This window comes from Motacilla alba, chromosome 5 (genome assembly GCF_015832195.1).
Source record: "Motacilla alba alba isolate MOTALB_02 chromosome 5, Motacilla_alba_V1.0_pri, whole genome shotgun sequence".
NCBI classification, from domain to species: domain Eukaryota; kingdom Metazoa; phylum Chordata; class Aves; order Passeriformes; family Motacillidae; genus Motacilla; species Motacilla alba.
In genome coordinates, this window is record NC_052020.1 from 27917014 (window position 1) to 27939341 (window position 22328).

General features: G+C 40.4%; 1 protein-coding gene across 2 annotated transcripts; it reads left to right on the plus strand.

The window, feature by feature from the left end:
* The first annotated feature begins 8376 nt into the window (after positions 1-8376).
* MED6 (mediator complex subunit 6) lies at positions 8377-20549 on the plus strand. Of its 2 annotated transcripts, XM_038139098.1 has the most exons (8): positions 8377-8528; positions 13921-14080; positions 15104-15195; positions 17392-17474; positions 18201-18309; positions 18766-18881; positions 19628-19655; positions 20036-20549. In XM_038139098.1, exons 1-8 carry the CDS (start codon positions 8507-8509, stop codon positions 20161-20163), a joined length of 738 nt encoding a protein of 245 aa, XP_037995026.1. In that variant the 5' UTR covers positions 8377-8506; the 3' UTR covers positions 20164-20549. The 2 variants fall into 2 exon arrangements, with proteins under 2 accessions (XP_037995026.1, XP_037995027.1); XM_038139099.1 differs by lacking the exon at positions 18766-18881.
* The last annotated feature ends 1779 nt before the right edge of the window (positions 20550-22328 follow it).

The following is a 22328-nucleotide window of genomic DNA, read 5'->3' on the forward strand; positions in this document are numbered from 1 at the left end:
CAATAATTTCTTAGCCCTGAGCAGGAGTGTCATGCTAGCTCAGGAAATAATGATTTCCTTGAGGACACTGAATAGAATCAAAATGGACTATTTTCCTCCAAAATGAAAATATCTGTATTAATATAATTTTTTAATTACTCATTGACTGTGCCTCTACTTGATTTTCTGATTGCATGTCCTGTCAACTAACTACCCAATGACTGCAGTATCCACACTTCATTTAATTCTTAACCCTCTGGTTTTCAAGTAAGTATGGTTTGCTTATGAGGATCAGCCTAGGTTAATCTCTCATTGGGCTGTTGCCTTCCTTCATAAAGTTGTACAATTATTTGACTGTTTTCATCACAGTTCTAGGCTTAAAAATACCAGTACTAAAAAATGCAGAGTAGTTAGAAGAATAAGCTATGCTTGACCTTATTAGCAAGATTGCTTATTCTGTACTGGGAGGCTTTAGGAATTTTGTAAATTGTACTGTATAAATTTGATTAAAGAGGACTATGAAACAGATAAACATGTGCATTAAAAAATGAAATTCATATAGAAAGAGAAATATGGGATAAATGCAGCTTTCTGTGTCTTTTTTTATAAATGTTCAAAGACAGAGGAGACATTCGATCTGCCATAAAAGCCAGTATGGATGAGAAAGCAGAAAACCCATGAGCAACACAAAAATTTAGGCCACTGCTTCTGTGTCCTTGATACTCACTTGAGAATCAGTTTGAAGTGATCAATTATTCTGCCCAGAATAGAGTCCAAGGCTAGTAAGTCATTAGCCATATAATGTTCCTCTCCACTCACCTTTCCTTTTTAGGAAGGAAAAACAACAGTGAGTTGAATAGATGGACAATATAGATGGAAAATATACTCCAGTAATCCTGGAGCTAAAATCTGGAAGATATTGATTTCACCACAGGTCTGATAGTAGATTTACAAAGGCAAGAAAATTCTTGCCTTTAAAAAAAAAAATTAACCTACCCTTCCTTAAATCCAAATCTTGTTATGACTTGGAAAAAAAAAAAATAGAGATAGAGAGAGACTTGGTAAAGTGTCAGACATTAAACAAGGATTATTTTGGGGCTGTACAGCTGTATAAGACTGCATTGCTTGGTAAGGCTTAAGCTGTTCTGTCTCTGTACAGAGCCCCAGCTGATTATGTAAGGACATTTCCTGCTGGGCAGAAATGCAATTTCCCACAGATGCAATTTTTTACAGATGCAGCACTCTAAATGTGAGCAAAACACTTTGCTGCTGATTTGTCCCATATTGGGGAAGCCCATCCTGGAGAAACAGCCCTATTGATGAAGGGTGATCATTGCCCTGCCTTATGTTTTTTTCCCTTGCAGAACAGTGTACGCTTCATGGCACTGAATCAAGCTGTGAAGGACAGTCATGTGGTGTATGCTGATGGCAAATGTAAATTTTTGACAGATTTGTAGGTCATACAGTTAGTCTGTATTCATCTCCTGATGTTCCTATTACCATTATTTATCACTGCATTACGAGAGCTTCTGAGTCCCAGTGCAGCCCCACTGTGCTAAGTACTATAGAAACACATTCCTGGCTTTGCTGGTTTGGCTTCACTCCAGTAGATCAGCTATATTAATGTATCTCCTGCCTTGCTACTCTAATTTTTTCCTGTTCAACAAAAGGAATGTTTAAAACACTGGGGAGAAGAGACGGGGGGGGGAATGATCAAATAAGATAATTTGATTTTTAATCCATAAGTGTCCTTGGTCTACTCTCTATTGCACTGATAGAAAAACACGACTAGTTCTTTGCTGGATGTGCAAATACCCCAGCAAATACCATGTTCTGTCAGTTGCCACATGCCTGCTGACTTCAGTATGATCTGCAAAGTAAAGGGGTGCTATGGCTCTTTCCATTATACAGATGAAGCTCTGGTATCAGTGTGGGTTCATCACTTGTTTGGAGCAGATGCTGAATCTCTGTGATGTGAGCTTAATTAATTTAACCTAGTCTTTCCTACTAAAGCCCAATGTAAGTATTTACAGCTGGCTCACTCTTGGCTGATGTGGTTGGGAGAATATCCCAGATGGAGGATTCTCACATGTGCAAAAATGTACTGGACAGTGCCCTCCTGCTAAGCTACTTTGTCCCAGCTTAGTACATCCTGAGCTCAGGGTCTCAAGTACAGGCTCTGGAAGTTTCTGTGAAGTGGCATAGCAGCTCTGATCTCAGCCTCTGATGATGGACACTGCAGCACCAGCATGATGGGCTGATACTGTTCTGATACCCAAGGGATCTACCTTGCTTCTTTGGGACCCCACTGAAGCAAAGGATAAGATAACCTGTATTTGGGTAGGGAAATCTGGAATTTTTTAATGTAGCCTGTGATAGGAATTTTGTTAGTCCTGCAGAAGAAGGGATAGATCCTCCTGAGAGTGGGATTTCTCTATAAATTGTAGATATCAGAGCCCATGCTGATCATCAATTCACTAGTAATTTCTGACCCCATAGAGGACCTTGCACCTTAGAGGCTATAGGGCAACAAAGTGAAGCCTATAATGACACTCTCTGCAGCCACTTCTGAAGGCAAGGGAAAAGGAACACACACCTTCTCAGCCACATTTGCAGTGACCAAGGAAATCCCCTCTCTGAAAATACCTTGATCAGACTAAGCAGTCAAAAGGCCATGTAGCTGTTGAAATGAAAGGCCCCCATAAACTCATGCCACCTCTACCAAACTGCGTATGTTGCCTTTCCTCTCTCCAAAACAGTGTCCAATTGCCTTTGATGTGTGCAGTATTACCCAGCAGGGAAGGAACACTTTGTTATAGATCATTTTTCACAGGCCCAGCAAATAGGTCAGGTTGCCTACCTTACACATTAGTGTAGAACTCCCGCTTGCTCTGGACCCAGGGATGAGCAGCCCTGGCTGTGCAGCCATTACCTGGGCTCAACACTTGGGCCACTCTCCTGCGTTCACCTTTGGATAGTGTGGAGGCACAGATGAAGATAAACAGTGCAGCCAGGATGTAAATAATATGTTTTTTTCAGTACCTGTTGAGGTGGGGACACGTAAAATTTCTCTGAAGAAAGCAAAGGTATTAGAGTTAACAGGCAACCAACACCAGTAAAAAATAATGCAAAAGGAGAGCAAGGAAAAAGAGCTCAAATTAAGGACCTGCCCGGCTCCTTAGGTACCTGAGACAAGTGATGAAGTGTGCACACTAAGATTTAATGGTAGGTGAGGATATCTGTTTTAGAGAGATGGAAGGTGCAGAGAAAAAGCATTTGTGACTCAATGGACAGAGCAGAAATGTAAATTCTTCACTGAAGTGAAACAGACCCCTTTTAGCATCATGAGACCTGCAGTTGTTGCAGCAGAGATATTGCTAGACAGTTTCAATAATGTTCTGCCACCATTGCCGCTTGCTGGATTTTGTAGCTCTCTCCAATCTTGAAATTAATAGAAATTAAGTGTTTCTTTTCACTTCCTGATCTGGTCAGCCTGTCCATGCTTTGCGTTCTCCCACTGGGAAGCACAGGGCTCACTGCCAAACTGAAGCCCTCTGTTTTTCAATAGAAAATACAGTAAATCAGGAAAATAAATCTTGATTTCTTCATCAGACTAGAGAGACTATTTTATTAAAGAACTCTTTCAGATCTGCCAAGTGCCTGCCTTAAAGGCATAAAAATCAAAGACTTTGCAATTTGGCCATATTTGAGGTTACAATGCACAGCAAAATGATGGCATTCAAAGCTTTCTGAGAGGTATCCACCAAATGCCAAGGCTGTGGTGCAGTCCAGAGATTGGGAATATCAGATTGCTAGACATGTGCAATAAACAGGGTGTATGGTGAGAAGATTGTTTTGCTTTTCTCCCCTTCCCCGTTCTGGGCAAGCCTTCATTGTCAGCAGATCCTGTTTGCTTGTTGGCAGTGAGTGGGCCACTGCTGTACTCCAGGGCCCTGATCTGCCCTTTGGAAACTGGGGGGAAATAAAACATTGCTTGACTCCCAATCCAGCTGACAAATGCACACAAGTAGATCTGTATGGGATGGAGGCCTTACTCCAGAATTGCCTGACAGCTTCATCTGCCTCTTGCTGGATTTTGGCCTGTATGTGACCTGTGAAGCTCTAGGGACATGGGGCTGTTTCTGTTTCTCCCACCAGTCCCCTCTAGGTGATCCAACATCTATAGATTGTACTTGCTGCGTCCTTCTTTGTCATGGGCTCTTATGTTGACAAAGCCAATGCAGCAGCAGAGATGCTAAGGTCACAGATGTCTGCAGAGACACAAAAGTCAGCATCTGCAGTTGCTGGTTTTTATACATGATCATATGCAAGATGACATAGTTTGTGCTTCTTTGCTTGGAAGCTCATTTCCCCTCCTGCCTGCAGTTGTTAGCAGCCATGTGGCATCCTGACATTTCATCTTTATTAACTTCTTGACAGATAGCCTTTTGGGGTTTACTGGGAGATTAATTGTTTTCAGGAAGCTTTTAGACTGTTAGCAGGGTTTCATCTTTTCTTTCCCTATTCCTTCAAACAGGAGACTCTAATAAAGCACTATGAGATGTATTAAAATGCTCTGAGGATGCCAGGAACATTACTCCTAGTGTCCCCCAGCTCCTCTGCTCTTTGCAGCCCAGAGCTGAGAGCAACAAGGCGGGAGGGGGAGATGACACAGTTTTGAGAAGGGCACTGGCTGCAGCTATCATTGCAGCCACTTTAGGTAGATTTTCCCAGTGGCATTTTTCCAGGAAAAAAAAAAAGAGCTTACAAGCCTGGCTAATTTTTTTATAGTCAATGCATGTGATTAGCAGTATTTATAAAAACTGTGCAGAAAACAGCATCTCAGGAAAAGGAAAAGAACATGCAGATGTACTGAGCGAAAGGAGAAATTAACAGACTTTGAAGTCAGCAAAAGTGCCTGATTAAGGATTTAAAAATCAGAATTTTGCAATTTGGCTGTGCTGTGGGTTTCTAAAGCAGAATTCAGTGATGGCTTTTGAGGCCTATGGAAGCTATTTTGTGAATGACTGCATGTGTAATGCCATCTGAAGATACCAGCAATATAAGTGCTTTCAGGGTGGAAAGAGAGAAACTTCACAAGCAAAAATGTTAGAATATGGGTGATGAACTCATGGCAGCCCGCTCAAACATTTCCTTTCTCTCCTTACACATTTTGTGATTTCAGCATTTTCTTTGATTGCCCATACATTTCTCTTTCTGGTTTATTTACATGTCTTTACCTCAGACCATGAGATGAGAATTTTAAAAAATATTTTCCCATTCCTATTTATTATAAACCAGTAGCAAATTGCTCATTTCATAAGTAATTCAAGACCAGCAATTTTTCATTAGCATAAGAATTTAAATTTCCCTTGTTCTTCACTGCAGAACTAGATTTAATGGAACACAGAATGGGACTTGGAGATATTTACTATTAATCTGTGAGTTCAAATGCAGATGGGCAGAATCTGAGGTGCTGTGATGATATCTTTGTTCAGGAGCCTCTATTGTGTTTTGGAAACCACCCAGAGTTTAATGATAAGGATTTGTAAACAATACTTTTCACCTGAAGGTATACAGCTAGTTTATTTGTTCAGTCTCTGCAGACTGTTAGAAATGTGCACAGAGATGGTTTTCCATCCTTTTTAAGAGGTGGTCCCCTCAGTTTAGCTGTGCTTATTTGTAACTATAAAGGGATTCCTTGGTAGTCTCCCTGCTGTACCCATAATGTGGTTTGGAGCACTCAGTGCTAACAATCCTGCATCCACTGGAGATAGCAAACATTGTAAATTAGGGACAGTCTCTTCTGTTATGCATAGGGGAGCATAGTAGCATGAGCCTCCTCATTAGCTCTGACCATAGAAATACAGAAAAATAATTCCACTGCAGGGAGAGTGACACTAAATGACACCCAAACACCAGGACCTGAAAAGGTGTCAGTTTTTATCCAAGTGTTTTATGCATTTTTAAAGCGCACAAATGGAATGAATATGTCTAAATATTCATTGCCTTTCTCTGACATCAAAAGCTGTGTACATAAATTCCTCATTTTATGTGATAGCTTTCATTATCTCTCCATCTGTAATCCACACCTCCTGCTAAGAGGGACAGAACTCCAATGCTCATTAGGACTCTCCGTTTAGAGGAAGCCAGGTGAAAAAGCCCTTGTCTTTTATGCTATAGCAGAAGCTGAAAATGTTACCAGATTAACAATTCTTTCCAGAAGTGCTTTGGCTAGTCTCACCATGTAATTGAAAATTCATTGTAAGCAATCAAGCCCCATCATTTCCCACCCAGGAATCTTTACTTTTCAGCCAAGAATCTTTTACTTTCAGCTCATCTGAAGACATACTTGCTAAGGAGAGGTGCAGAGTCAGCAGGAAAGATGGGCAACATGAATAATTAAAATAGAGGTCGAGTTTACATTTGCTACTGAAAAGAAATGGTTTGCACAAAAATAGAATGAAACAGAGCATCGGAGATGCTCCAGAAGGATGGCTGTTATGTCGGGTGGCATTTTTCTCTCCAGGAGGATTGTTCATGACAGGGTCATAGAGATATTTGGTTTAGAATGGCAACCTATCATAGTATTATTTTGAAACATTCTGGTGTGGATAACACTAGATAGATGTGTTTGGCAAAGGTAGAAACTGCTAACCAGTAGCAACTAACTAATGAATGGGGATCTGCAGTGTGCACACATGAGAATTATCCCATGGAAACACACGTTACACAAAATATTATCTCAGTGACAAAGACAAGGACCCACAAATAATGAAATGGAAAAATTAAGGTTAGATTCCATTTTTAATCTAGTTGTGCTATTAAATTATACCAAGTACTGTGTATTCGTGGCTTTCTTCTAAATTCAGTATTACAGTTGGACAGTGCATTTCTGTTCAGTACTTTTTCTTCCACTGTTCAATCCTTTTTACTTATTTCACTTACTTTGCCAATTAAGCAAATCTTTTGTAGAAAAGATTTTCTCAGAACACTTACCATCCCAGCCTTGTATTTTTGCAGATATTATTAAATTTATTTTCATGAACCACTCAGAGCCAAGGGGCCTGTTATCAGCTCCCTTGTAGAAATGCAGCTGTGAGACACTGAGGTTACAAAAATCTTATTTTGAATAATAAACTGTGAGAGATTTTAGAGACCTTAACTTCTCAGTGTGCAGAGAATTACAAAACTCACAAAGCATGACCAGCCTTACTTTATTTGTATTGAGGGTTCAGCACATCTATACATCTGAGTCTGAAAAAACTTCATTAATCTAATGCATGACTATGCTACTGGCAAGGCTAGAGTCCAGTTTTCCAAACCAGCATTTTTCTGTCTGATCTTGTCACTTTCTGTAACCTTTGCTTGTTATCTTCACATCTTTCAACACCTGAAACATGTAAAGCAAGTGTTTTGCAGGCACGTCTTCTTCACAGAAAACAAGCCCAGAATATTCACAAATGATATAGTGACTTTAACATTTTGAATGAGATAGGAATCCTGGGAAGAAAAAAATAAAAGGAGTATGTGGTTTTGCAATTACAGTCTGTCTCCTAATGCATTAGTATGAGAGGACTAGTATGAATAGAGAGCAAATAAGCAGCATGATCTCTCTTTTGCTCTAACTTCTTGATTGCTCTCGTACAATAATAATATTCTTTTCCTGTACTTCATACACAGTAAAGTACTTCCTATATTTTTTTCACACAGGCCTCTAATGGAAGGGCAAGAGATTCCATCACCAATTACGATCATGTGCCATCAGCAAGGTGATAACTCCAGGCTCTCTTAGACTCTGTTACTGCGAGCAAGGAATGGCTGATCTTGGCAGCAAAGGCTCAGGCACGGTGAGCCCCTGGAGGTACAGCTAGCATGACATAGGGGTATTGGGCACTCTGTACAGCAGATTGGTAGACTGTCAATCTAAATAAGGAGCTTATTAATCTTCAGGTTTTTGTATATTCCTCCACCCACTGAGTGTTGTTCTTCACTCTATAAATGACTGATGACTGACGAGTTCACTTAAGAGCCAAAATGCCAAGGACCATCCCTCAGGACTGGAACTGTAACGTCTATTATTCCCACATGGCTAACTAAATTAGGGCCACTCCAGCCAGCTCAAGCTGGATAGAGGTGACGCAGAGCAGCAACCTGTGGCCCACAACACTTTCACTTTGAAAATGACCGGCAAATGCCAGCGGGCCAAGGTCAGGTGAGAACGACTGCAAAACCCTCGTGTCTCCCCTTTTGAGCAAACAGCTCCGAACGAGCATGTCGATTTTCGGCACTGGCGCCGTCGTTCTGGCTATACACCATTCAGGCGAAGCGCAGGTCACTTTTACTTATGGTGGGACGCTGAGGCAGCACAACTCTTCGCTTCAGGAAGGTGTTTCCCTGGGCAGCGCCCGAGCGTCCGGACGTGGGGCGTTCTCCGGGCACACGGCAACCGCCCCACTCCGCCTCCCCGCTGCAAGGCGCTTCCTGCGCGCCGCCCCGCCCCGCTCCGGACGTGCGCGGCGCGGCCATGGCGGCTGTGGACATCCGAGGTAGGCCCGGGGCGAGGGCAGCGCTCGGGGATCGCTCCCCGCTGCTTCGGGGCTCTGCCCGCCGGCCTGGGCTCAGCTCCACCCGCGGGGCAGAGCCCTCCGCGGGGCGGCCGCAGGGGAGGGTCGGTGTGGTGGTGTGACGGTCCTTGGAAGCTGGAACGGCCGGGCGGAAAAGCTGCCCAAAAAGCAGTTTTCTTGGATGTGCGGCAGGCTGCGAGCGTGTTATCCAGGCCGCCTGGGGAAAACAAACTTCCTTCCGGTAGACTCTGCCTTATCAGGGGGATAAAAAGGTCCTGCAATGAAATGGCGATGTAAGGGAGCAGCTAAAAAAGAGCTCTGAAGTGTGGGGCAAAGTGGGAGGCGCTGGCGCGTGTGCGGGACTTGCACAGGACCAGAGCAGCGAGTGAGGCTGGTAATCTTAAGAGCGCTTCAGGTGGATGTGGTGAGGCAGGCCAGGTGTTAGGAAAGCCGAAAAGAAAGCTGAAGTAACAAAAAACCTTTGGGTGTGGAGTCAGGGATATGAATAAAAGGAGACTGTGTTTTGAAGAAGTGATATTTGACCGAAGTGTTAAAGAATATTTATGTTTTAAACAAAGTAGGAGTTAAATTGTTGTGAAGAATTTGAGCTTTGAGAGAAGTGGGGGTTCAGAGGCCATAGGAAAGGAAGTTATTTTTCTCCGTAAGAGTGTCTGAATGGAATAACATCAGAAGCCTGTGTGGTGGTCTCAGAGAATGAACAAGAGCAGGTATTTAGGGAAATCTCATGATGGGTCAATTTTGATAATGCCACAGAGGTTTTCTACTTTTTTAGTTTTCAAATTCTTAATGATTATGTGTAGTCCTTAAATTCTTTCCACTCTTTCTTAAGTTCTTAATGATTATGTGTTTTTCTGACTGCCTTGTTTGAGATTATATGAAAGAACTATGTAGACAATTAATGGAGGAGTGCTGTATTAAGTTATTAGCTGATGTGAGAACCTTCTGTCTTACACCAGACAATTTAAGCTCCCTCAAAGTCTTTTATCTAATGTAGTTCAATATATTAAGTAGATTTTGAGGCATACTTCTGTTTTTAATCTATCAGCAGTGGATTAATCTTGGCTGGGTTAAAGCCACTCTGTTGCCGACCCTTTCCCAACCAGACAGGGGAGAGAGAATATAATGAAAGGCTTGTGGATTGAGATCGGGGCAGGGAGGGATCACTCATCAGTTATTGTCTTGGGCAAGATAGACTCATTTTGAGGAAATTGTTTGAATTTATTACCAGTTAGATCAGAAGAAGATAATGAGAAATAAAACCAAATATTAAAAACACCTCCACCACTTCCTTCTTCCTGGGCTTAACTTCACTCTGAAATTCTCTAAACTTCTCTCCCCCAAGCAGCAAAGGTGAACAGGGCATGGGGTTGTGATCAGTTCACGCAGGTTGACACTGCCACTCTGTCCTCCTCACCAGGAGGACTCTTGACAGTCTTCACTGCTCCATGGTGGGATCCCTCCCACAGGAGACAATCCTCCATGAATTTCTCCACTGCTATTGTTCCGAAATGGGCTTTTTCACCTGGTAGAAGAAGCCCATCCACACAACCAAGTTGAGGTATCTGATTTACTGCTCTTAAATCCTGTACCAGCCTATATGCTGAACAAGGCTTCTTTACAGGTATTAAGTTCATATTGATACTCTGAGCAGCAGTCAGTACTGATGTCTTTTTCAGCTTCCTTTGAGGTCTGGTTTGTTGGTAAGCAGATTTGAGCTTTCCATGCCTTTTTCTGTGAGATGCATAGCTAGCTATACACAGTTCTCAAAAAAAAGTTGAGCATTCAACTTGCATGGTAAGTCTTGTCTTGACAATTGAAGGGGACATTCTGGCATATAGAAACCCGTGAGTCAGTTTAGTATGCCAAATTGGGACAGTCCACGAGCTGTGAGAATGGCTGTAAAACTCTTTTCCCATTGCCCCAGCAATTGGTATTGTAACTTTACTAGGCAGGCCCTTGCCTCTGTTTGTTGCTGGATGTGTGGCTCTGCTGTTGATCTGAAGTGTATTGTTTCATTTTCTGGTTGTACTGGAGGTGTGAGGTCAGCCAGGAATGCCTTGGGCTTTCCACCAGCCCCCTCCTCTCATAGTCAGAAATAATGTTTACATCTAATTGTCCCTTCCTGCCTACCAAGAGTACATTGATTCAGGCCAAAGGGTGGGAGCCCTTTCAGACCCCAGTGTCCTCTGCCTATTGCTCCCCTTTCACCTTCTTTAGTACCATTCTCTTCTTCACTGTAAACAGGTATTCAATATAGCCTGCATAACTCCCCCACTTAGGGTTGTTAGTCAACATGACAGTTTCCAAAAGCTGATAGATTCCAGTAAAACAGATTTAAGCCTAGCCACTTTTGTTAAGTATTTCAAAAATGAATGGGACTCAGGTAAGGGTGAAGCTGATAATAATATTCCCTGAATTTGGGGAACAGAAAGGTTAGAAATTAAGGTAGAGTGTTGGATGATCAATGGATTTACCTATGAAAAACCATCCCAGATTTTTCAGCGTGACGCATCAAAACCAGTATGAAAAATTCAAAATTTTGCAGCTCTGAAAATTTGAATTGTTGGTGTAATTTTACTGTGTATCCCTTTGGGCCTACCATCATGTGGGACTACATTTTAAATTCAAAACAGATATTACTGAAACTACAACATCTGCATTTTCACCAATCCAAGAGTATGAGTATATTTTATCTCCACAAATTTTTGAAGCCAGGCCATATATGGTCTAAAATACAGGTCAGCAAGAAATTTTGCTTAATCTCTCTTGGTCTCTGAAATTGGCAGAAGTAATAATACCGATCAATATTCGGCACTTAAACCAACCTGCTCACAATTTTTAAGTACCTTCTCTGCAGGATGTTTATCTTGGTTACACAGGCAATCCCTCACTTTTCCAAAATTACCAAGATCTTTGCAGCACCCAGAGCCGGGTCAGGATGGAGAAGTGCCCATTGTCACAACGAGCATGGCCTCTGACCTGCCTTACCCTCTGGGCCAGCTTTGAGGCTGCTTTGCCCCGGTGAGCATGGCCTGGCAGCTCTGCAGGGCCTGGCAACTTGTGGGGCTGCTTGGCGTGGCTTGTATTGCACTGGGCATCAGGAGAAATGTGAACAAAGTGCTCCAGCATGGGTCCCCAGAGGGTCACAATTCCTGCCAGCAAACCTGCTCCAGCTTGGCTTCCTCTGTCCAAGGGACCGGAGGTCCTGTCAGGAGCCCGCACCAGCATGGCTTCCTATGGGGTCACATCCTCCCTTGGGCATCCACCTGCTCCACTGGGGGGTCCTCCAGGGGCTGCAGCTGGATCTCTGCTCTGCTGTGGATCTCCATGGGCTGCAGGGGGACAAACACCTTATCATGGTTTGTGCTTGTCTCTGTGGGACATGGGGGAGCTTCCAGTAGCTTCTCACTGAAGCCACCCCTGTAACTCCACCTGCCAGACCTGGTCAGGGAAACCCAATACCCTGTCAGGCTACTTTACTGTTCTTCTTGGTTTGTCAAAGCATAGTGATGGGCTACCTGGCCAACAAGGCCAGATTCAGCACATTGTGTGAATTACTCTTCTTTTTTGCCATGGATTGCTGGCTTGTCTTCCAAATTGTCTTGAAAATCATGACAGATTGGCAGTATTGTCACAAGCACTTTACTTTTGTATCTGTGATGCAAATTCCACAAGAAATGCTTTGCGCAAGATGTCCTATTTTTGAAAGGAAGAGGGAAGCAGGAACGACGTCCTTTCTTATACCCGAAATAAACAGTACCCCCTTCAGTATGACAGCTATGTCAGGTTCATGGTTTGTTTTATTCTTCCCCTCCTCTTTCCAAGAATAGTTAAGAGAACAATGTTCCTAGTTATAAAGGCAATTATAAATACTGGCACTAAGCAGCTGTGGATAATTGAGTCTTAGAGTCCAACTTTATATTCCATTTTACGATACATTTATCAGCCTATATACAGCATGATAGCTATATATATATATATCTCTAAAGCTTGCCTAACAATCCTCTGCGAAATGCAGGTATTGTTAATCATACAAATGAAGAAAGTTTGTATTTGAAGTATAATGTGAGAGTTTATAGTGAGAAGAATGCAAGTGCTTAAGATTTAAGATTTTTTGAAAGGAGACCTGTTTTGGATTTGAATGGTATTTGGAATAAACACCGTTACCACGATGGGTGCTTAATAATGGATCTTAGTGCCACGTTTCTGAGATTTCCTTTTCTGTAGTAAGGAGAGAGAATAGTCTGTGTGAAATAACTTGAATGCCTCTAGACTTCTCCCTCCCTTTCCCTGCCCTGCAAGAAACAGTTGGGCTAAAAATTCTGAGATTAGCAAGGAAAAATGGTTTACGTGTAGCTATTTCTGTTGCATGTTCCCTGGTTTGCTAAGCAGGTAGTATTGCTTTATAACTCTTCCTCAGAAAAGCTGCTAGTAGTGTATGAGCTGACATTTTTGAAAGTGATCCGATGATCCTTGAGCATGCTGAATTGTCACAGAAGTAAAATATTCTCATTGGAATGATAAGGAGGAGTTCAGGGTATGTATATAGTGTGTGAACTTTAGGGAGTGGCTCCTGTGAGGAGGGAATTTGAGATCTTCAGTAAGTCTTCAGCAACTTCTCATCACTTAGGGTTTTTTTAATCTAAACAATGCATGTGTCTTCCTGCTTTCTTGTGTCTAGGAAATTCTGTTTGCTGCTGCTGTGATTTAAAATCAGTGAATTTCAGGGTTTTTTTCCTGAATCTCCAATGATAGCAAATTTGTTGCCTGTGGAACTGGCTGTTGACGCTGGTTTCTTTGATGTGCTTGAAGAACATTTTGCTGCAGTGTGATAACAAAATGCAGGGACTTTAATTCATATTTCCTTAAAACTGTAAGGATTTAATTGGCCTATTATGACTTGTAGCTTATAAATTATGTTCATTTAAAAAGCTTGCTTTTTTATATAATTGTTAGTGTTCAGTATTTTGATACCTGTAATATCCACTCAGTTATGGAACAAGTAATTTGATGCAGGCAATTTGGCAGACTAATTTTATAGTCAGGAATAGAATCTCTTGTTCAAGGTTACTGGGAAGCATCTGCCCAAAGATAGCATCTTTGTGTTTGCTGTTGTTTTTTGGGTTTGTTTGTTTGTTTTGGTTTGTTTTTGTATACTGCTAAGAAACCTGCAGAAGGTCAAAGATTATCAATTATTATTTGAACTTTATTAAATACTTCTTTAATTTTAGCTGGTGTGTTTATGTTCCAGCTCCTTTCTCTGCTGTAATTGTTAACTGCTGTCAATTTACTCTTGGATGTATTTGTAGTGGTTTTGACTGCTTTGGAACTCAGTGTAGATTTATTTTCCCAGATAATCTGTTGGGGATTTCCTGGGTTGACAGCTCCTGGATTCCAATATTAAACAATGGGAGTGTGTTGGACTATTTCTCAGAGCGAAGTAACCCTTTCTATGACCGAACATGTAACAATGAAGTCGTCAAAATGCAGCGGATGACCCTGGACCATTTGAAGTAAGTTGTAATTTGCATCTGGTTGATGTGCATGCAGTATCCCTTGTCCCTCCATTCAGAGGCTTTGATGATTGAATGGAAGCATGCTGGAAAGCTCATTCTGTTCTGTGCTTTTTAGTCCCACCACTTTCCAGCAAGGCCAGCTTTTTCTGTATTTGGATGTTTTCTACTTCTTCCTATGCCATCTCAAGGAGGTGTTAAGCTGGAAGGATTCTGTGTATCTTTTGAGATTCCAGTAAATCACCCTTTAGATATTTCTCTGACATAGAAAAGCTGTCTTCTCTCATCCTCCCTGCTCAACAGGACCTGAATAGTGTAATGTAGTTAAATGTTTTTTCTGCTGTGAATAGAGTTTATGTTAGGGGATACTCTGAGTTCATAAATAGTTTGTGTTTCCATATACTGCTGGCTGTGTGCCATAATTAGTACATAATTCCTCCAAAGAGCTGGCTTTTTAGTGTGGATAATAAGAGTAGTGAGTGTTGTAAATAAACTGATCACATATGGTTGTGTATTGGGATTGCATGTGCAAGTTAACTTTCTTTTCAGTTCCCCATCTGCTATGCTGAGCACAAGCAAGTTGTTCAAGAACAATTTAAAGACTCCACAATATGATAGGGAGTTTGCAAGCAGAGCTAGAAGTGCATTAGTAAAGTCACTCGTTCTCACTGTGGTTGCAGAGAGGCCTTTACATCAGACACACAGATGGTCACATCATACACCAGTTCTTTGTTGCTGTATTTAAATGACATCTCCATGATGATTGTTATCTTTCTTGCTGTTTATCTGTTGCTAATATATTCTACTTGTGTTGTATCAGGTTGTTATAACTCCCTTTGTCTATGCACCTAGGGTTTGATAGCTACCTCAGGAAATCCTTTGCCTTTATTTAGTGCACATTATAAAGAAGAGCTTTCAAAGCATCAGAACTTTGTTGCTTTATTGCCGGGCCATTTGGTCGCTCTTCATGTCCTACAGATTTTACTTGGAGGAAGATACTTACTCTGGTTGTTTCTTTCTCAGCCAGATGGTTGGAGTGGAGTACATCCTTCTCCATGCTCAAGAGCCCATTCTCTTCATTATCCGAAAGCAGCAAAGGCAATCTCCAACACAAGGTACAGTCGCTCGCTTCTTGCCCCTGTTGAGAAGCCATCAGTCAGTTATTTTTATCAGTTCCTAAGTTGTGTCTAAGTATTTCTGTTTCCCCTTTTCTGTCTTAATCTCTAGTCTAACTGGGAGGGTATGAGGCCTTGTGGCGGGGAGATCTTTCTGCGGCAGTTCCCTGCAGTGTGCCAGCAGCAGGGAGTGCCATCTTGTGGGGAAATGGGAACAGCAAATGAGAGACTGCTGCCCTGTGCTAGGTTTTCCTACAGGAAATTGCTAATAGCATTCATTCCATTTATCTGCATTTATCTGTTAGGCCATGCAAGAGTGTCCATGTCTTGTTGTGATGGAGTCTTGTGGTAACAGCACCATTCCTTCCTACAGTGTCACTTTCCAGTTTTTAAATCAAATACCTTAGCTTTTTTTTTCCCATCTGCATGCAACTGGCTTTGTTATTTTTAACCTTTAATTTCTTTGTGTATGTGTGAATAATCAAATACGTAGCCACATTTCAATAGTCGTTGGATTGTCTTATCTGTTTACTACATGTTCATATAATATAATTTAGGTTATTTCAGAGTAAGCTTTGTAGGAAAGAAAGGCAGGGTTAGTGCTAGTTATTTCTTAACTTTTTTCTTAGCGGTTTAGGTTCTGTATATGCATTTTGGTCTTTACAGGGCTTTGCCTTGTCTTGTAATGTTTCTTATTTGCTTATATCAGATAATAGTCTGTTTACATTGCAGTTCCAAATTGAGAAAACATGTATGATTGATTCTTTAGTACATTGTTTGAGTTATTTCTTTATTAGAGATCTTCAACATAGCTTCTAAAAGTGAGCAGCCCTTAATTTCTGGCTTTGGCACCTTTCAGATTGAAACTGGAGTTGGAGCTCCCACAGGATGTGTCTTTAGACTGATGCTGTAAGGCAGATGTATGTTTGGTAGAACTTAACTGAGACTTGTTTGGTAACATTTTTCTCACTGTGACTGTAAAGTTTGTGCTGGGTACCTTAATTGCATTGCATAGTTCCCTAGCTGAGATGTTACCATGTGTTTTATTTCATCAGGGTACAAAAATGAGTGTATTTGAGACATGGGAATGGGGATGTAAAACTGAAATTTAATTTAGTTCAGTGTAGCTAGTGTAGAATACTCAAATACAACTGATGCAGGTCTTATGGCTTCTCTGTGTTTTTAAAACACATGTATTTATATTTTAAATTCTTAAAGACTGTTTGAAGTGATATTAGGAAAATCTTTAGATCAATGATTAGGGAGAGTTGCCTGTCTAGGAGAGTAGACCCTGGTACAGAGCTGTGAGACAATAAAACTGCAGTTCTGTGTCTTGCTCCATTTGTAAAGAAGTGCTAAGCATCCTTTTTCTTTCGAGGAGAAGTGGGTACTGGCTGTAATATGCACCCAGCTGTCTGGGACTGCTAATTTAAGTAGGTGTCCATGCTTCATAAAATTCAAGTACTGGATGAATTGTTAATAGAGATGGAGGAACTGGAACACGTGTGCACAGGTAATGTCCTTAGGAATATGAAGCTGGGAGCATTGCTGTGGTTTCTCAGTTGAACGATGTTTGGCAGAGTTACAGAGGCAACTGTAATGTTCCTCTGCACTGCAGCTCTAATGGACAAGAATTTTTGATGGGTCAGTAGAGGTTCCAAATCTGATTTAGCAAATGCCTTTGGAAGGTAGTCTTTTTTTGGCAGAATGTTGCTTATTCAGAAAAGCATGCTCTGTGTGTGCTTCACTCTATTGGATCTGGGAAATGTAGCTACAGAGAGGACTGTAGAAGTTAGAGAAAGCTAAATCCAGAACAGTGAGATCTTACATTATTATGGGTTTCTACTGGTAGCCAAGGCTAGTGGAATTACTTCCAGAGCAGTTCGCTTGACTAGTAGTAGTTCCAGTGTACTCTGAAAACCCCAGGGAAGCAAATAATTTGCTTGCAATAGGACAGGACTTTACAGCACATGCTTTTCTATCTGTAAAGCAAACATTGGTTTTTCTCTCTTTATCAGTCTGTGCCTAAGGTGCAAATAAAGCACCTTGAAGGAAAAGGTTAACAAGAGAAAATTTTGTGATTAGAGAAATATTGCAATTTCTCAGTCACTGCTACAACTGAAATTTAGCAACAAATACAGTCTTCAGCCAGAGCTTTAAAGTGATTCCATGTTTTTTTTCTTTTCCTTCCCACAGTTATGCCATTGGCTGACTACTACATTATTGCTGGAGTGATTTATCAAGCACCTGACTTAGGATCTGTCATTAACTCCAGAGTTGTAAGTGTTCTGTGCATTTGATGTACACTGGTTTATATCTGTTTTTACTTTTGGTTGTCCCTCAGGCTGTTTAAATATCTTCTTCACTATTCTGAGGAAAGATCTTGTGTAGTAAGGGTGCAGTAATTTAAAACAAACCCCACTGGTTAATATTGTGTGCATCCCACATGAAAATGCAAGATCTTGTGAGAGTGCAGTATTGCCCAGAAACTAGGATGCTTATCCTGATCCTTTGTCCTTAAACAAGGATGTTTAACTGAAGCAACACAATTGGCAGAACAGCATGAAGTTTGAATAATCAAAACTTTAAAATTATTTGACATACGTATGAAATAGTAATTAAATACATAATCAGTGAAGCTTGCTTTGGAAAGTTAATGTTAGGCTAATGTAATATTTATTTTTAAATGAGGCTTATGTTTTTAATTGATGTGGTATTTCTTCTTAAATTGGTTGCTCAAGTTTATTTTTATTCCTTCTGTTCTTGTAAACTATTGGTTTTATGCAAGTTTTTCTGTCAGTTTAAAAAAGCACTCCAGAAGAGCCTTGTGAGAAATAACCTGTTAAAAAAATTACATTCTCAGTCCAAAACTGGATATTCCAAGTTCCCTTCCCAGAACAAAAATGAATATAGAATACTTATTTAAAAATACCTACCTTCAAAAGTTTACATTGCATTTTCTTCCTGAGTTCTGAACTCAATGCCTTACATTCTTGTTCTGAAAGCTCACTGCAGTGCATGGAATTCAGTCTGCTTTTGAAGAAGCTATGTCCTACTGTCGCTATCACCCATCCAAAGGCTACTGGTGGCATTTCAAAGATGAGGAAGAACGAGGTATGATTGTTAGTTTCTCCTGCATACTTTGGGAGAGGAAAGGAACGTAGAGAAAAGCTTGAGGCAATGCCCAGTGATGGTGGAGAGGTGAGATGAAGTGTCTGAAGGGTAAGTTAGGGCTCTCTAGCAGGTGAAAGGAATTTTGCCCTTCGGTGCTGGTGGGAATGAACATCAAGGCATGGGTGGGAGATGAAAATAATGAACTGTGTGTGAACAAAGTGGGCAACTCTTCAGCCCACTGGGGACCAAAACGCATTTTCAGAAGCCAAGCCAGTTTGTCAGGAGGTAAAAATCATCCTTAATCTGTCTTCCACAAAAAACGCACAAACCTATGTCAGTGAGAAAATGGAGGTGAAGTTCATAGGAGAGACAAATACCAACTTGTCATACAACAAAGAGCTGTTAAGAGAAAATAAATTTTAATACATCTTTCTCTAATATTTCTGTGACTTGCAGAGAAAACTAAACCAAAAGCCAAGAAGAAAGAGGAACCAAGCTCTATTTTTCAAAGACAACGAGTAGATGCATTGCTTTTAGACCTAAGGCAAAAGTTTCCACCCAGATTTGTCCAGGTATGACACTCAAAAGCCACAGTTTTACTATAACTTAGAACTTAAAAGACAGTCATAGGTATTCAAACAGGAGAAACTGAATGGGAATTTTGTGTATTTGTGCAATAGTAACATGGATTAGATCACAAACTTGACATGGAAGGCTCATATTAGAGTGTAGGATCTCCATTTGTAATCACTGGAGTCATTAAGACCTTGGCAAAACTATGAGAGTGAATTTTATCATACACCTTCCTTATCTGATCACAGAGGGTCTGTTCTCAGCTATCTGATGTTGCTGATGCTTCCAGTTTCCTCCTTTGTGAGCTCAATCAGGCCATCACGGTATTTTTAGTTGTTCCATTGTTCTAGAGGCTCATTAGTTAGCATGGAAATTCTTGGCATTCTGTGAAGTTGTTGTGGTTACCTCTGATTGTCTTTGGTAGCCATTTGTTCCACCAAGTCTTCTGCTTGGGAGCAAAGGAAATTATGTTTACAGCATCTCACAAAAGTGCTCCTCAGCCAATCCTGGGAAAAACTGGCTAACTGCATATTTTTGTCTTTAATGTTTTTCAGTTGTAAGAGGAAAAACTGGATGTTATAAAATATTAACTGGATTTTAAGTGTATTTAGTGACCCATTCTACCCTCACCTCTTACATATAAGAGTGTATTATTTGCATTTAATTCCTAAATTAATGGCAGGAAGGGTTGAGAATTACAACTTTGGTTCCACTGATGTGTTGGTTTTTTTTTCTTCCCTCACAGCAAAAGCCTGGAGAAAAGCCTGTCCCAGGTAAAACTGTAATATTTTCACAAGACTTTAAAAATAGGCTCTGTATGCAGTATCTTTCAGTTGCCATGTAAGCTCCTGGTGTTGCTGCCGTGAAGTGGTTTGGAATCCTGGCATTAACTTATTGTGCAAAGTAATGGATTAGAGTGAAGTCTTTGAGTTGATCATAGGCAGCCTCCAAAGAGGAAAGGCATGAACTGTATCACTTCAATCTCTTCCACCTTTTAACTGATATAAGTATGAATTTATTCTCTGCTTATTATTCTTACACCTTTGAAATTAATGTTGCCCTTGTGACATCAACAATATTTTCTAAATACTCTGAAGAGTGTTTTAGGAATGAAAATCAGAGGTTTAACTTTCTTTTGCTGTTACATCTCTAGTGGATCAAATCAAGAAGGAACCAGAACCAGTCCCCGAAGCTGTCAAGACAGAGGAAAAAGAGACTGTAAAGAATGCTCAGAGTGCTGGTGCTAAAGGACCACCTGAAAAACGAATGAGACTCCAGTGAAGGGAGAAGCTGTTGCACATCTGGATTAGTCAGAACCTGGAAAACAGAAGATTCTTGCTCCCTTTTCTTTATATTTAAGCTCTTCCACTGAGACTGATAATTCAGGGACTGAGATCCCTGTAACAGCTTTTTCTGTAGAAACCTCTCATGCAGATGTTAATGTCAGGATGTGAGCTGCCTCAAAGGAGCTGTTTTCAGTCTTCATATTATTTTGAATGCTGACTTCTGAGAATGGTTTTTACATGGACATGTTCAGCAGCCTCCTGAAATCTTTACAAACTCCTGCATATTTTGTGTCTAGGTTTCCTATGTAAAAAGAAAAAAAACCCTTTTATATATAAAAAGGAATTGGAATTCTTGGCAAATAAAACTCCTGGCTGCTGGAATGCCTTTCTTAAATGTTTACTTTGTTAGTAGCAGATGTGTTATATGTGCTGGCACTGGCAGCTTTTTTTTTTTTTTTTTTTTTTTTTTTTTTTTTTTTTTTTTTTTTCTTGGACATTGGAATATATTGTCTTCTATTTTGAGGAGGAAAAGTTAGGTTGTCCACTACAAATTGCTGTGCCTCTAGTGTTCTTCGGATAAAGATAAAAAGATTTGCTAACTGGACCCTCAAATCTATGTAGTTAGATATCAGAATGGTCTCAGTTTCTAGATATTCTTGGACAAGAGTTTTACTTAATGGTTAAGCTGATAGTTTATTATAGAAGTTAGTGTTTTGGGAGAGAGATTTATGGTGTAAAACAGGCTAAGATTTCTTGATGTTGCACACTCAGGGAAGCTGTTTCTATTTCTAATTTTCCACTGTAACTCAAATATATCAATCACATCTCTTCCTCTATGCTCCTGGCACTTCCTTCTTCCTTCATTGGACATGTGCCTTTTAGACTTGCAGAAGTGGGACAGTGGAAGAGAAATGTCACTGTCACCTATGCACTTATTTAAGCATATTGCTTACATAAACCTTTTTTTTTTTCCTCAGAAAAATTAGAACTCATCTGTTAAAAAGAAATTACTATTAGTTTGGTTTTGGTTTTTCACTGAAGTAATAGAGTGAAATAGAGTAATAGAGAACCTTGAAATAGTTTGCTTTCTTTCCTCAGCTGTTACCCATTTTCAGGCAGTAAACTGTAGTTAGCAAGAAAAAGGTTTGTACACAGCAGCCAAAATGTAGATAGGCAGAAAGACTAAAGTATGCTTAGATAGCTGTGTCAAATTTATCTTCAGGTTACAAGACACTCTTTTTCAGTAACTTAGCTCTCCAGTCAGAGCTGTTTATTACTGAATGATAGAAAGACCTGTCAGGGCTATTTATTACTGAATGATAGAATGATCCATGTCATTTTTGTCATATAATCCAAAGCTGTAGTGTTAAAAGACGTAGATATGCCAATAGCTGTTCTCAGTTAATGCAGATACAGATCTGAAATTCATATATTCATGTACTTGAGCGCTTATTAGGTTTATTTCATACCTGGATCAGGTTTGAACAGCCATTTCTCAAAATGTTGATAAAAGTAGATAAGAAGATAGTGTGAACTATCAGATCGAGTGAAAATATAGAAAGCAGTTACTCTGGGATGCTCAAAACCAGACAAGGTGTTGTGAATATACTTTAAAAAAAAGGGGGTTGGTTCTTTCTTGTATTACAGAAATTCCTCTGAAAGCAAGTAGTGGAAGAAGCACAAAAGCCATTCCCTCATCCACCCCCATGTAGGAAATGCAGGATTTCCAGAAATGAGACATGAATGGTGAGGCGCCTCAGCAGTCCTTGCTATTGATGGCCAGAATAAAGTCCTTGGAAATGGCCATTAAATGAGCTGAGAACCTGTATGTAATTTGGAAAAAGTTACAAAGACAGATGTCAGACTGCACTTAATGAAGATCTAGGATACTGCGCATTGGTTTGTGGAGGATTTTTGGTGGTTTATTTTTTTGTTTGGTTCGGTATGGTTTTTTAAATGGAGAAAATTATCTATTCATGCACCAAGGAAAAACTTAACACTACTAGCAGAAGAAAGCTTGCTTATTGCTGAAGGCACATACAGCTGTTGCAAAAAATGCATGCTGCAATATAGTATGAGCAAAATATTCTATCAGTCACTGAACTTCACCTGAAATAAAGTGTGTTGTGCAATTCAGTGTTTGAAAAGGAATTTCCCTAA

What these genes read in the sequence shown, in the direction of transcription:
- MED6 (XM_038139098.1), top strand. Translation starts at nt 8,507, where the DNA reads ATGGCGGCTGTGGACATCCGAG. An exon ending in GGCGGCTGTGGACATCCGAG is followed by an intron (nt 8,529 to 13,920) that starts GTAGGCCCGGGG and finishes TTATTTTCCCAG; the next exon opens with ATAATCTGTTGGGGATTTCC. An exon ending in AAGGCAATCTCCAACACAAG is followed by an intron (nt 15,196 to 17,391) that starts GTACAGTCGCTC and finishes TCCTTCCCACAG; the next exon opens with TTATGCCATTGGCTGACTAC.